Raw genomic sequence first — 16,426 nt, 5'->3', positions numbered from 1 at the left:
AATTCTCAGTTTTTTGTAACTTCAATATTTTATTACTGTGTTCTACCTTTAGTGGATACCTGAAGAAGGCTGTAAAAGGCTGAAACTAGTTGTATCATTATCATTAAAATTTAATATTTTATCTCGGTTTAAAGTCATTTAAAATTTATTTTCTAAAATGTATCATTACAACCGAGTAGAAGATCAAGAATACATACATACATACATACATACATACATACATACATACATATATATATATATATGTATGTAGGAAGATTGATTTACTCGGTTGATATACATTTTTTAAAAAAATTGAATGACTAGAAACTGAGAAAAATGAAAACAAAGTTTATTAGCATGACTAGTTTCAGAGCTTGTATCAGCCTTCTTCAGGTGCACATTAAAAAAAAAACAAAAAAAAAAAACAGTAGAACATAGAGGAAATCATTGTAAATATCACGGAAAGTTGGTGTATTCAACATTTGTGTATATTCATGTTCGTATAGTTAGTATATATTCAACGTTGAAGTCGGCACATTCAAAACTGTTCTCTTGTTGGCTTCATTGTTGGGCATATGCATGCGTATAGCATCTTGCAAACGCCAGTATTTAATCATAGCACAATGAAAGTCTGAAAGGTTGTTGTTGAGATGTAAGAGGTTGAGAATGATTTCTTTTGATTCTCTTATCTTTCTTTCTAATTCATCATGGCAATGGAAAATGTAATTAGACTTGTCCCATAGGACTGTATGGCTAAGGTTTTCTTCATTAGAATCGGCTGAGAACAGAACATGACTAGACAAAGCACTGATTTGCTTTCTCCTGTAACTGACATCACTCTTATGTTCTTCAATGCTTAACTCGATCGATTTCTCTGTTTGGCCAAAGTATGGTGTATCACAGTTACACCAAATCTGGTAAACACTTGGAGATTTAAGGCTGTGATGTCTAGGTTTCAAACGGCTCACTAAGGAGCGAATTTTTGGAAGAGGAGTAAATAAAGTTCTTACGTTGTATTTCCTAGGAACCTTGGCCAGTTTGGGTGAGACAGAGCTTAAGTATGGTATAGAAATATTACCTTTCACTCTATTGGTCTCTTCATTATTGTGAGCAGGTGGATTTAATAGGAAATTGTTAATTATTTTTTGTGAATAACCATTTAGTTGAAAAGTAGACCTGAGAAAATTGAGCTCTTTATTAAGTTCTATCTCATCATCAAGAAGAGAGTGAGCATGATGTCCTAATGTAGAAATGATTCCATTCCAAACTTTTGAGGAGGATAATGATGGGATTAACCATGGAAATATCTGTTGGTGTGGGTAGCTTTTCTGTAAATTGAGATTTTTAATTTCTCTGAGGAACGGGTTAGTTTGATGTCCAAAAAAAAAAAAAAAAATATATATATATATATATGTTATAAATATTCAAGAAATACACACCAGCCTATTTAAATCAACCTGCGATATTTCTGTATCATGTTCAATGCAGGTTGACTTAAATGTCTTTTGTCTCATCAGCAAACAACTGGATATTTTCCCTTAAATCATTCCCCCCCCCCATATACCTAACTACCTAACTACACTTTGACATCTGCTAATCAGCCTTCCTCTTATCTATTTCAATAGCTTCATATCCAGCTCCATTTATTTAAGAGCGTTCCATGCGGTATCATGTCAGATGTCTTTTTTTATCCAGCTAGCACATCATTTATTCTAAAAAATGAGCATATTACTTAGGCAAGACCTACTTTTCACAAGACCATGCTATCTACTACAGAGTATCATTATTCCTCTCCACTGTTGAATTCTGACTTTTACCAACTTCTCCAATATCTTAACTACCACTCCCTGATTACTGATTGGTGTGTAATTTGCTACCTGTCTTGGAGCCTCCTTTATGCAATCGAACTGGTCCTCTTCAGTATTTTCTTGTGCCATATACTAAATATTTTTCTTTCAGAATTGTCCCCTTGACACTTTCCCATAGTTAAGGCTGATACAGCTTGATCAGAGGAGCTACCTACCAGTTCCCTTGCACATTCTTATAATACGCAAGCTAATATTGCACCTGAGCTTCTACTTTTAAGTGTCCCACTTAAAAGTAGAAATAGTCCAAAATTAAAAAATTAAACAAATGAAGGCAGACATAAAAGCCCCGAGAACTAGTTGCGACCAGGCCCCATATATATTTTATCCAGCATTGCCCGTGGCCATATTTGTAATTAACACATTCATGCTGGGCAGTGTCTGCACATAAGTAAACTACTGGTGGGAAATAGCTTATATGGCATGTTAGTTGTAACTTTTTCAGTAGAAATGTATTTGTGAAGTGTCTGAATGATATCGAATATCCCTAATATAATCCAAACTAAATTTCAAGTTATATATGTGTGTATATATATATATATATATATATATTCTCATATTGATATTTTGCGAATATCTATCGAATATCGATTATATTTATCGAATATCCCTAATATAATCCAAACTAAATTTCAAGTTATATATGTGTGTGTATATATATATATATATATATTCTCATATTGATATTTTGCGAATATCTATCGAATATCGATTATATTTATCGAATATCCCTAATATAATCCAAACTAATTTCAAGTTATATATATATATATATATATATATATTCTCATATTGATATTTTTCTTTTCATAAATTGTGTACTTTCTGTAACCAGTGACTTCATTATAAACAGTTGTTACACGTATTTTCTGGAACTGAAAATTTGAAGAGGATGTTACGACAAATGTGTTTAGGTAACTACTATGTTTATTGCTACAATAAATCTGTTTGCTTCCATACATGCTGCATAGACTATGTGTGTGGGGGTGGGTGGGGGGGGGGGGTTCATTATGAAGTGTCATTCCAGTTATCTCTAATTGCACTAATGGTTGCTAAATATAGGACATAGACTGCAAATGTCTCTGTACTGTAAAGCTACTTGGTTTTCTTGCTTCTGCAGTATAGCATCTGTTGAGGTTGGAATGTTTTTTATGGTATACAAACATTTTTATTCCAGTTCTCAGAAATAACAGAAATAGTAAAAATCTGCTTATTCCTGAATAAAAATGAATACTTCTAAGTATTATAAGAGGTGTTTGATCTACAAAATATACTAACATGTGTGAGATATTATTCATAAGACAGGAGTGCTGCTGACAAAAAAATAATAAGTAATGAATGTAGGATTCGCAAAAGGATGGATAATTCCAATGATTGGAAATTATGTATCTTATTACTGTGTAAAATGTATACTGATCCTCAGTACACAAAACAAAATTTTAGAAAACCAAGAGAAATATACATAATAAGTGCAACAAATTCTGCAGGATGGTTTGCTGCTTCATGAAACCCAAACTTATTCCTGCCATGCCTAAATGAAACACTAGATCAACATTATTTCATTGGATTAGTCCATCCTTATAGTTATTTACTGAACTACCAAATCTCTTTTCCTTTCCTTAAGTTTTTTTAATTATGTCATCATAAATTCACTTCAACACATATACATGTCTAAAATTTATAGGGCAATATTAATAATAATTTATTAATTACCTGCAAACAAATTAATAATTTGTTTGCCAGTAATGAAAGTATTTCCATTCACACTTGTTCTTTTCTTTATAGTTCCCATTCTCACATGGTTTATTAATGATGGTTCACATATTTACACCTTTTTAGTAGTTCAAATATAGCATTCTTCTTCATTGTTGTTTTCTAATATAACCTAAAACAAACATGTCCCCTACCCTATGCAGATTTGGGTACAGTTAAAGAACCATCATGATACAAGCACTTCTGACAAAATGAAGCACAAAATTTCTGCAGGGCAGTGTTTTCTCTTACTCCATCAGAGAGTTAGGATGTCAGGGTCACACCAAATGAACGTGCTAAGTTCTGTAGTATCATCTGCCTCTGTTGTCACATCCAGCACTGCAATGTTTTCACCTGGCTGGTACACCCTTGCAAATCGATCACTCAACTACTAATCATTTAAAACATTTCAGCTGTTTGGGTGCAGTTTTTCATGAAGATGGCAAAGTAATATGGAAATAAACAACTGAATAAATAAATCACATGAATTAACAGATCCAATTCCTGCATGTATGTGCCTTCTCCTACTCCCTCTCCCTGTTCCTACAGTTTCAGTTGTATTGTGTCATGTATTCAGTGTTGTGCACGGTCGCATTGTGAATTCAGATAAAATACGTTATGTCGGCAATTGATCTAATTTTATAGATATTTTAAATAATCTGTGATGTCACAAGTTATGCCAAAAGAAAAACTTCATAAAAGAAAGTGTCATTTTAATACAGAATCACAAAGTGAATTTAAATTTCTGAAGCTAGAAGCAGAGAGTGAAAAAATTAACACTGCATTTTGTTCTTTGTGCAACAGCATATTTTCTCTTGGATTTGTGTGATAACAATGCCAGTGTGACATTGTTAAACACATAGACACAACATCAAAACATCAAACGGCTGTAAGAGCAGATAATATTACTACGACTCGATGCATTTTTCAAAAACAAAGCTGAAAATCTGATGACTATGCTTGTGCAGCTAAAGAAGATACATTTTCTTTTTACACAGTTTACATGATCAGACTTTTAAATCATGTGACTGCCATTTGAAACTTTACGACCCAAACTATTTCAATGCTAGAACAAAAACAGAGGCCATAGCTAATAATGTAATTGCTGCTCTTGTAATGGATAAAATACCAAATGAATTAAATAGTGCCGATTTTGTTACTATATTTGTAGATGCCTCCAACAGACTAGATATGAAACTTGTACCTGTCTTAACTGGAATATTTGTTCCAAACTTTGGAGTTAAAGTACGACTGATAGAATCTGATGATTTTACAGGAGAGAGCAGATATTTTAACCCAGCACGTGACCAAAACTTAAAACTTTTGGTATAGAAAATAAAATTGTATTGTACTGTGCAGATAACACAAATGTTCATACAAAGTTGCAATGAGAAATGGGCAGAAAACTTTTAGGAATTGGGTAGTCTGCTCATATTGTTCACCACTGTGTACAGAGGGGTGTTGACCAACTGCCTTTTGATATAAAAATTATTGTAATTAAAATATATAGACATTTTTGCAGTAAGAGTAGAAAAACTAAAAGAATTTGGAGTTTGCAAACAATGAGTACAAAAAAGTATTGTCACACAGTACTATAAGATTTTTAAGTCTGCAACCTACTCTGCAAAGGATTCTTTTGATTTGGGATGGATTGAAATCTTACTTCCTTTCACAGTATGAAAATTCTTGCCTCAAACTACTCAGAGACTTTTTCGAAAATCCACTCAGTGAATTATTAGCTTTATGGCCTTTAAATTTTTCAAGAAACTGTGTCAACTTTTGAAAAAAATTTTCAGCTACTGAAGTAGCTTTGAAGTACAAGGAATTGAAAGTAAAATTAATTGCCAGAAGAGACAACAAATTCATCCCCCTAGCTTTGCAAGCAGAAGCTGTCTCTGTATGCCAACAAAGGGGATGTAAATAAAGAAGATTTTGAATTTTTTTGATAAATGTATCTCTTAATTAGAAATGTGGGAAACAGTCTCAAAAGTACTGAGCAGTTTTCTTGGATATAATTAAGTTGGGATTTTGAGCTTCAGTGGCCAGATGTTGAAGCATCTGCAGAATTTGTTAATTCCATAGTTCCTTCTGAAAAAGCAGTTGTCAACATAGACAAACTTTTTGATTAGGTTTCAATTATAAAAATAATACTGCAAGTCTTAAAAAGTAAAATTGAGAAAAAAAAACAATCAGATGGAAAAAAATATATAGAATATAAGAAGGCCACATCGAGTGTTGCTAATTTATGGGTTGAGGTATTCAAAATGATTAAAACAAATGGGAGTGAATGTCAAAACTTTGAAAAGTTGATGGAGTTCATCTTTTGCTTGCTGCGATCAACAGCGCTACTTGAAAGAGTTTTTTTCTCTGATGAACAGTGTTTGATCTGCTGATCAAAACAGATTTTTAACTGAAAAAACTAAACGTCTCCTTCAAATAAAAGTGAATTCAGGTGTGAATTGCTTGGCATTCTATAAGCTGATAAAGAATGGCAACTTTGTTAAAGAAAGTTCATTCCTCTGAAAAATATGAATGGTATAATTAAAATGAATAAATATTTATTTGAAGATAAACATTTCATTTTCTTTACATTTTTTTTTTTTTTTGGTTGACATTTTGTCTATATTTTGCTTTCAAAAAATATAGTAATCATATTAGTAAATGTCTCCGTAGTGCAATTGGAAGAACAGCAGCCCACTGTGCCCTTCAATTGGAAAAGACCTGTGTTTGATTCTCGTTGTGATGCGGGGAATCCTTATATGGATTTTTTTCAATTGAAGGTGAGTTAGTTGATCTCATACAGAAATAACAGGGATTTTTTCTACCAGAAACTTGGATTTTTCATCCCATGTACAGACAAATCGGCCTTCACACATGCAATTTACAACAAAAAATACTGTTAGTATTTTTTGTCTAGTAGTGAAGAGGGTGAGATGTATTAGCAAAGTAGAGTACATTGGATTCCTGGAGGTGTCATAATTTTTTTGAATTTTTTTTTTTAAATTTTCAAAATACATATTATTTCCTCTTACTTTTAACAAAAATCACACTTCTTATGAATATGATTTCTAGGCCTCAAATTACATAGTTTTTGACTATTTTCACTACATTTATCAGTTGTAATTTGTGAGTTATCATTTGGATTTATCAGATGCTTCTCAAACCTAAATCTCTATCATGGCTTGACTTACTTACTTGACTTATCTAGGTGCTGTCAGCCTGTGGGGACTTTTGGCCTCAAGCACCACATGACGCCACTGGGCACGGCCCTCTGTGATTATCTGCCATGTTCCAGCCTCTAGCCCGACAGCCTGCAAATCCTCCTCCTCCTGATCCGCCCATCTCCTTCTCGGACTCCATGATCGGGATTGGGCCTCCCACACTTGTCTCACAGTCCTTTCAGGGCCCATATGGTGCAGGTTCCCCAGCCACTGAAGATGCCGGGCTCACAGCTCCATCAAGATGTCTGTCGAGTTGTACAAAGCATTCATGGCAGGTTAGATCTCTCCTCCAAACTCCATCTGCCATTATCATTCCATAGATTCGTTGTAGCATCTTATTCTTGAATATGCTCAGGTGGTCGGCTTGCTTCACCGTGAGAGTCCATGCTTCGGCACCATAGAGGAGAACATGTCTGATCAAAGTCTTGTATAGTCCAAGACAGTAAACACAAGGTGAAAAGGGGATGTACTTGGTGGTAGGCCACATTCGCAGCATTCACCTGACTCTGAACATCAGCTTCAACTTTGTTGTTTTCAGTCACAATAGACCCCAGGTACCTGAATTCTGTCACCCTCTCAAACTGAGCAGCATGGTGACTCATGAAAAAGTACTTCGTCTTCTCAGCATTTATCTTCAAGCCAATTTCCTCTGCAGCTTCCTCAATAGCAGTAACCAGCCCCACTGCATCCCGTTGGTGCACCATGACATTCAGGTTGTCTGCATAGTCAAGAATCCTAACCTGCACCCCCATGTCAACTCCACCCACTACTTGCTGTATGTTTCTAATTACTTTTTCCAGCTAGATGGAAGAGAATCGTAGAAAACCCATCACCTTGCTTCAGACCGGTCTGTACTTGAAACGGATCCGACACATCACCTTCTGCTTTCACTCTTGCTCTCGATCCAGCTACATACACCTGCACCATTTTTCGGAGTTTTTGAGGAATTCCCAGCTCTTCTGACACCTGCCACATATTTGGACATATAATTGAGTCATAGGCTTTAGAAAAGTCTATGAAAATATTATGGACTTCCCGGTTATATTCCCAGCACTTTTCAAAAACTTGATGCAGCATGAAGAGTTGGTATATTGTAGAACGGTTCTTCCTAAAACCCGTCTGGTAATCACCAAAGCACTCTTCTGCATATGGTGTGAGGCGCATTCGCATGATGTTAGACAGCCCCTTGTAGCCAGTCGTCAGCAGTGAGATGCCCCTATAATTGCTGCATTGAGACTTATCTCCTTTCTTATATACAGGGTGATCAGTGCCTCCTTCCACTCGTCCAGCAGAAGTTCTTCCCACCATAGCAGCAAGATGAGCCGGTGCAGCTGCTCCAGCAGGACATCCCCACCATTCTTCAGAAGCTCTGCTGGAATGCAGTTCACTCCTGAAGCTTTGTTATTTTTCAGCATGCGGACAGCATGAGTACTTCACTAAATGTCGGCTCTTCAATATATGGTTCAGCAAGTTCTCAAAATATCTATGCCACTGAGCAAGAGCATCTTTTGAGTTTGTTAGAAGATTTCCACTCTCATCTCTTATGGTTGCCGCTTGTGTCTGGGCACCTCGCATGGCTTTAATTGTCTGGTACATTTCCCGCCCATTATTCGCCATCCTATTACTCTCATGCTAGCCACCTTCTAATTAAGATATTTCCGCATTTCCCTACATAGACATATATTTGCCACTCTTCTCACCCTCTCATATACAGCCTTCTTCCTGCTGTCTGCTAAGTAGTTCAATAGTGCTTCCTTTCATTTCACTACAGCTTCTTCACACTCTCTATTAAACCATACCTTTCTTCTTCTCTTTCTCTTTCCCACAGTCCTCGAGGCTGCAGATGTGACCATATTTTTGATGGTGTCCCATCCTATCCAGATCATCCTCCTCTTGCTCCTCAAAGCGGTTCTGCAGCTCTAACTGGAAAGCCCACCTGCCTTCCACTGTTTTCAACTTGTCCAAGTCCCATAAAGGTCGTGTGATAGGACATGAAGGCACTAGACTGCAATTCTGTGCCTAAAATTGTAGGCTACCAGGTAGTGGTCGCTATCTCCATCTGCTCCTCTCCATCACCACCTCACATCAGAGATGGAGCTGTGGTGATGGCGATACACTAGTACATGGTCTATTTGGTTAGCTGTTCTTCCATCTGGCGAGCTCCAGGTCTGCTTGTGGACGTCTTTGTGTGCGAACATAGTGCTCTTTACAAACCATCCCGTGGCTAAGGCAAAACTCGCAAGTCCGGTACAATTATCGTTGCACTCCTCATGTAGACTCTCACTTCCCATGAAAGGGCACCACACATGCTCTCTCGCCCCAGCTTTGCATTGAAATCTCCCACTGCTAACTTGATGTCATAAGACGGTAGATTAACACAAATGCGCTCAAGCACTTTGTAGAAACAATCTTTGGCTTCCTCCGAGCTCTCTTCCATAGGTGCATGACAGTTCACAATAGAAACATTTTGAAAACGTTCCCTTAACTCTAATAGTGCACAGTTGATTGTTCACAGATTTAAAATCTAAAATATTACACAGAAATTTATCACTAACTAAAAATGCAGTTCCAAGGACTCTTCATTCTCTGTCGTCACCACTGTAGAATAGAATGCACCCCTGATTACGGGTTGAGCCATGGCCCCCTGGCCAACGCACCTCTTGTATAGCACAAAATCCAATTTTATGCTGTCGTAAGACATTCGTCACATTAAAAAGAGCACCTTCTTTCATCAAACTACGTATATTCCAGGTCCCGAAATGATTAGTAATCATCTTTGCAAAGGCATCCGAGATCCGAGGCTTCTGTGGTACTTGTTTCATAACCGGAGGCTTTTTACAGGAGGGGGTGGTTGGCCCCTCGCTAACCCTCCCCATTTCTCCGGGCTTGGGACCAGCAAGGCTTCGACGCTGTCCTTTCTTGACTCCTCCACCTTGACTGGGCTCTGTCATGGATATATGCAAACTTATTCATATCTCCTTTATAATCTTCTTACAGTTTCTTTAACTCAATGGATTTATCACTTGTTAGTGCAGAGTCTTCACTAACAGTTTCAGAAGCTTGGTTATGTCGATTACTAGTATTTAAGTTAGAAGATGATTATTACATAGAACAACATATTCCTTATTAATAAAATGTTACACTCAATATATATAACACTGTAAAAAACGAACATAATAAGCAAAACATGTATGTGAGATTTTTACATTATAAGAATCAGTTGTCCCTACCACTGAAAGCTTTTCTGTGGTAGGAACATTATTATTATTATTAGGTGACACCTCCAGGGAGTTTAAAGACTCATCGACGGAGGGCACTTACTCTACAACTCTCTGTCTGCACCACTCAGTCCATCTACAACGAGCCGAAACTACACCAACGCCATCTACCGCCCACCACCACCACTAGTATTTTCACAGACAATCACAAATATCCAAGCCCACAGGGATTTGAATACGCAGCCTTTTGGCTGGAAAGCGGATATGCTAACCACTTGGCCAACCAGGCCGGCAACATTTGATCAAAAGTTTTGTTTTTATAAATCCTTGTGTTTTTCCCCAAAAAAACTGAGTGCTGTTTCTCAGGCCATATCATGTTAGATTTCATTATGCTTTATTTTCTTTTTCAGGGGGTCATTCTGGTCATAACGAAGAAAAGTTGAATACCTGCATGGAAGTACTAATGGATAAACACTTCATCAGTGATGGTACACTGTCATCAGAACCTAGTCATATTAAGGTCCATTTATTTCTTTATTCTTCATCTGAATTATTTTACAATATATCGTATATTCTGGCGTATAAGTCGACTTTTCAGCATTGAAAAAAAGTACTAAATTTTTTAGGTCGACTTATACGCCAGGTCAAAAATTGATTGCGTTCCAAGAAAAAAACTAGTATGCATCATACACTGTTAAATTGTATATTAGCAATATACAAAAAGGGTAAATAAGTAAAAATATTTCAACTTATATCAAATTTATTTACAGAAAAAATTATTTACATGTTATATAATTATTTATTTACAAAAGAAAATAGGTAGGTAACTACATAATTAAAATTTAATTTTCACTGTCTGAATGTATGAAAAGTTCATTGTATTCTGGTTCTGTAATTTCTTCCGGTATATCGTCATATAAATTGTATTCGTTTTCTCCATCGGATTTAGCATCAATTTCATCATCATTGTACACAAAATCATCTTCCGAGCCATCTAATTTGTTAGATAATACACATTTTTTAAAAGATTTTATTACTGTATCTGGTTTGTTTTTGAAGCACTAAATTTTTCCTTTCCATAAACCGGCTACACCAACTCACTGTAGCTTTGAAGTTTTCGCTGTCATTTTTATTTGCTTTGCCCCACTTCAAAGCAAATAAACGAATATTATTTCTCGTTATAATGAGTCCATTTTGGTGATTTTCTCGAACCCAATCTACAACATTTTTTTCCAGAATAGGCCACTTACAAATTCCTTTCCATAATGCACACTTATTTTTTGGCATTTTCATTATTAAAGTTTCATTTTTTTCTCCAATCGCGTACTAGTTTTTCGTTTACTCCGAACTGATGTGCAGCAACACAGTTAGTATTTTCTTTTGCAAATTTAATCACTTTGCACTTAAAACTCGCGTCGTATTTCATTTTTTTGTCAACTAGGTATTTTATATCTTTTGCTAAAACAAAGAATGGAAGAACTAAAAAGGCAGTTATGATCCTAGTGGTTGACACCCTTATAAAAATTTTACTTAAAAACTGTCATGATTTTTATTTTTAAGGAAATTTTTCTAGTCAACTTATACGACGAATATACTATAAAAACTCAAATAAACTCAAAAAATTCCAATATCGACTTATACGCCAGGTCGACTTGTACACCAGAATGTACGGTATATTAATCAAAAGAAACATAAAAATAGAAGAAAGTCATGTTAAAAAATTATTTTAATGTAGAATTTTCACCTAAGTGTCTGTTATCCTGTACTGATAATGCCCATGACACTTGTGAAAATTCTAGGTTAAAATAATTTTTTTACATGAATTTTCCTCCATTTTTATATTTCTTTTGATTATGCCAACTCATATGTTTCAACAACATTGAAATATATTGAAACTAGTTATTACTATTGCATGAATATTTGGAGAGATATTTTAGAGATGACTCCCATATAATCCTATCCCTATTAAGGCACTTCTGAATGTATATGTCATGTCCTTAAGAAATTTCTCCTTCCAGCCACATACAAACCTGTCAAACAAATCAGCCTACTTTATCCTAAAGATAAAATTCCTCAATTGTTGCTACCTGGCTTTCTGTCAAATTCCATGTGACTATTACTTTTCCTGTTTTATACATACAGGATGATATGTATTAAAACACATTTCAGAATGCCAATCTCATATCATACAGAAGCATCTACAAATTTGAATGTATAAATCTACAAATTTGAATGAACTCAAATATTTTTTGAAGAGACATTCAAATTTGTTCTACATTGTCCTAACATTAACTTCAGTGATTATTATTATTATTATTATTGCTACCCCAAGACCTCATGGAGTCAAAGACTCATCTGGGAGGTCCTTTTATCACACACACAGCTCATCACACTATGTCTTAAACACACTCAAACTCCTTGCAGACACCACTCTCAGGCAAGGCATTCCAATCATTTACAACTCTACATGAAAAAAACCTGCCTCTCACTCCTCTACTCACACCTTCTTTATACAGTTTCCAGGGATGATCTCCCCTAATCTTCCAATTTATGGGAGATATATGTGTAATTTAACAGTAAAATCTTACCAAACAGTAACAGTAAAATCTTACTCTTCCACCTTGATGAAGATAGTTTGTCATCACAAACCAATATATGTGTGATTTAACAGTAAAATCTTACTAAAATATATTCCTGTAACAAAAGAAATTATAAAAACTATGTAATGTAATTAATGTTGTCTTCCAGATTAACTTGCTTCTATCATACTGTGCTGTCAATATAGATCTTAGTCTTCCTAGTATTTTTTCCTGTCATCAGACAGCTATTTTGCTAACCGTTCATCTCCTTTTTTAAATGATCAGCTCTGCTTCCACATTCTTGAATGCTAACAAGTTCCTTGTTAAAGCTTACCCTTTCTAGATGCTTTTCTCATAGAATTTGGAGGAAAATGGTTGATAATTTTGTCAACGATTTTTGAGTTTTCTAGTAAATCTAGGTTATTCCCAATGTCTTTTACCAGAAGTCAAGTCCTCTACTGCTAATTTATGTAATCTATTTGATCTAGCTATGTGACCCAGTCACCAGAGTTGTTTCCAATATATTTTAGTGATGATATTTTTTGTGTTCTAGCAGTGGAGTAGATTTTCCTTCTAACCTCATCATTTGCTATGTGTGTGCTGTGTTTCAAACGTTTTCTGTAGAGCTTCATCTGGAAGGCCAATATTCTTTTTTTTTATCTGCCTTTAGCAATGTCCAACTGTCACATCCATATAATAAGACAGAGTTAACAAGGGTATCAGTGAAGTAGAGTCATGTAGCTAACTGTATTTTATTGTCCTTTCAAAGGAGCTGCAATTTCTGAAGGGCAACAATTGTTTTAGCAATGCATGCTTCAATATCATGTTTAGACTGGTCATCTCCTGGCTGGCCGAGGGGGGGGGGGGGTAGCATATCTGCTCTCCAGCTAAAAGACTGCAGGTTTGAATCCAACTGTGGGCATGGATGTTTGTGATTGCCTGTGAAAACACTGGTCATGGTGGGCAGTAGATGGCATTGGTGTAGATGATGATGGTGGTATTTGCAGTTTGCTGTAGTTGGTGGATTGAGTGGTGGAGGCAGAAGAGTTGTTCAACTAATGTGTGCCCAGTTTGTTAAAAGCTATCAACCTAGTGTACATGATATTGAGTTCATGCTACTTCTTCACTGAATGAAGAAACTCAGATGAATGAGGATGAGGTATTAGCGCTGTCGCACAAACTGAATAAGAATTCAGCAATAGGGACTGAATGGATATCAGCACGTGTGCTAAAAGAGTGTTCAGCTGAACTGGCTGTTCCTTTGATGAGGCTGTTTAATACGAGTCTCAGAACAGGGAAGATTCCACAGGAATGGAAAGAATTTATGGTAATTCCATTGCACAAGGGTGGTACAAAGACCAATTAGTATCTCAGGAGTGGTGGTGGTGGTGAAGATGTTGGAAAAATTGGTTAGGGCTTGCATTCAGAAATGGATTGACAGTGAATCTCTACCTTGCAATGAGTGACATGGGCTTACTAAGGTAAGGTCATATTTTAGCAACTTGCTCACATTCTAAAACAATGTTACCATTGAACTAGACAAGGGGAATGGATACACTATGATACTTTTCGAATTTGCTAAGGCTTTTGACAGAATACAGCATGGTAGCCTGTTGCATCAATTGTAGAATATGGGTTTGGATTATACAATATTAGCGTGGATAAGAGGATGGCTGACTGACAGATATGAAAAAGTGGTATACAGGGGATGTGAGTCTGCAAGATTTAAGGTAACCAGTGGTGTACAAAAAGATCCGTACTTGATTCACTTATTTAATCTGTACATTAATGATATTGGGAAGGATTTGACAAGCGACATACAGCTATTTGCTGATGATGCAAAGATAGGTAGGGTAATCAGGAATGCTGCTGATATGCAATACTTGCAGAATGATTTGAATGCACTGGAATTGCAGGCATGTGAAAATGTCTGTCAGTTCAATGTTAATAAATATACGGTCATGCACTTTGGTGTGATTAGATATTCAATGTCGATTTGTATTGGTTGGATTATCCTTGAAGAAACTGATAAGACTAGGGATCTTGGAGTTTTAATAGAAGTTGAAGTTCAAGGGTCATATATATAGTGAAAATTGTAATTACAACTTAGAGAAGAATTGCAATGCTAAAAAATTTTGATATGTAAAGATAAGGAAGTCATTTTGTCTCTTTACAAGGCATTGATAGACCTCATATGGACTATTGCATGCAGGTCAGGTCTGGTCTCCTGGTTTTTGTGGTGATTCTGGTACAGCAGAGAGAGAGAGTGCAAAGAAGAGTGTCAAAAATGATATCTGGATTGTGGAATACTGATTATGAAGACAGATTGAGAATTTGTAGACTGCAGACACTAGCAAACAGGAGAAAGAGAGGTAATGTGATTGAGACTTATGAACTTCTGAATGGGTCATACAGGATATCTGTTGATGGAATTTTTCGATTTATGCATCGTGGGGAAAATGATAAGAGGGCATCCTTGGAAGTTGAGAATGAATGCTGCTAAGAAGGGGTGATGGCTAGATTTTACTCTCATAGGGTGATGCATGATTGGAATGGATTGCCATTGGATGTTGTGAGTGCAATCATTGTTAACGAATTCAAGAATAAGTATGATAACTGGTGCATGTAGTATGTGGCCTCCCTCAATGAGTCCCTGACTTCCTGGAGGTCTCTCTTAATAATAGTAATAATAAAGATTAAAAAGCATTGGCAAAAGTATGCAGCCTTGATGCACATTTCTTATCATTTTGAAAGGTTTGCTGTAGTTGTTATTGATTTTTATTAACATTTCTGAGTATCGGTAAAGAGTTTTAATTAGGTGTTCTGTTTCATTATCTGTTCCATATTGGTTCAGTATTCTCCACATTGCTTCATGCCAGACTGAATCAAAGGCTTCTATATATATAAAATTGTGACAAAGTATTTCATTATGTTCAATGTATTTTTCTCCAGTGAGATGTAATGTAAGTAAATCGGTAAAGATTTACTTACATTACATCTGTACTTGTATTCCTGTTTTTATGGAATAGGGAACTCTCCTTAATCCAGTGTTATTTGTATTATATCTTCAAGGTTTGATTATTAAGGCTACTGTCTTCTGAGAAAGGATAGCTGAGTAATTAATGCATTGCTGCAAGATTTCATCCTTTCCAGAAAGCTTGCCATTTTCATCCTTTATATCATATCTATATACAGGGTGTTTGGGATAAATTTGACAGTTTCGTAAGGAAAAAGAAAATCTTCTTTGTATCTATTAAATTTAATGAATTGACAAAAAAACATTACAGGCAGAGTTAATTACAATACTATCAACAAGATTTACTCAAAATAACCACCATTAGCATCGATCACAGCTTCAATTCTGCTTCGGAACCTCGAACAAGCTGATGCTACAGTCTCCCTGGGAAGGGCCGCAAAAACTGTTTTAATTTTATCCATTAACTGGGCTTTTGTATTACTGGAAGTGCGATTGGTGTCTTTTTCAACTGCGCCCCATACAAAATAATCCATGGGGTTAAGGTCTGGGGAGTTTGGAGGCCAAACATTTGGACTGGTGAAGTCGTAGAAATTTTCAGACAACCATTTTTGACTTTTCCCAGAGGTGTGGCAAGGGGCCGAATCCTGCTGCCATACATACGGCCTACCATTGGCTACCCTTGTTATCCAGGGCTTGACTACAGTTAGCAACTCCACGAACAAAGCCCGAATTCCAATGCCAGGGTTCTTCAACACCTGTTCCTGCAGATTTGCGAGGAATTCTGCTGTACGAACGCAATCAGATCGTCTGCTAGGGATCTTTCTTCTTGCTA

General features: G+C 36.1%; 1 protein-coding gene across 3 annotated transcripts in view; it reads left to right on the top strand.

The window, feature by feature from the left end:
- Positions 1-16,426, top strand: part of LOC150096493 (D-2-hydroxyglutarate dehydrogenase, mitochondrial-like) — a 311,482-nt gene that overhangs the window by 257,642 nt on the left and 37,414 nt on the right. For all 3 annotated transcript variants that reach the window (XM_090408145.1, XM_090408144.1, XM_090408146.1), the window contains one exon: positions 10,449-10,558. In XM_090408145.1, the coding sequence (XP_090264271.1) occupies positions 10,449-10,558 (110 nt within the window). The remainder of the gene's footprint in view (positions 1-10,448; positions 10,559-16,426) is intronic.

Source organism: Typopeltis vanoorti, chromosome 18 (assembly GCF_054136105.1).
Source record: "Typopeltis vanoorti isolate ZY-2024b chromosome 18, IOZ_Tvanoo_1.0, whole genome shotgun sequence".
NCBI classification, from domain to species: domain Eukaryota; kingdom Metazoa; phylum Arthropoda; class Arachnida; order Uropygi; family Thelyphonidae; genus Typopeltis; species Typopeltis vanoorti.
This window is presented reverse-complemented; position numbering and strand designations above follow the sequence as displayed.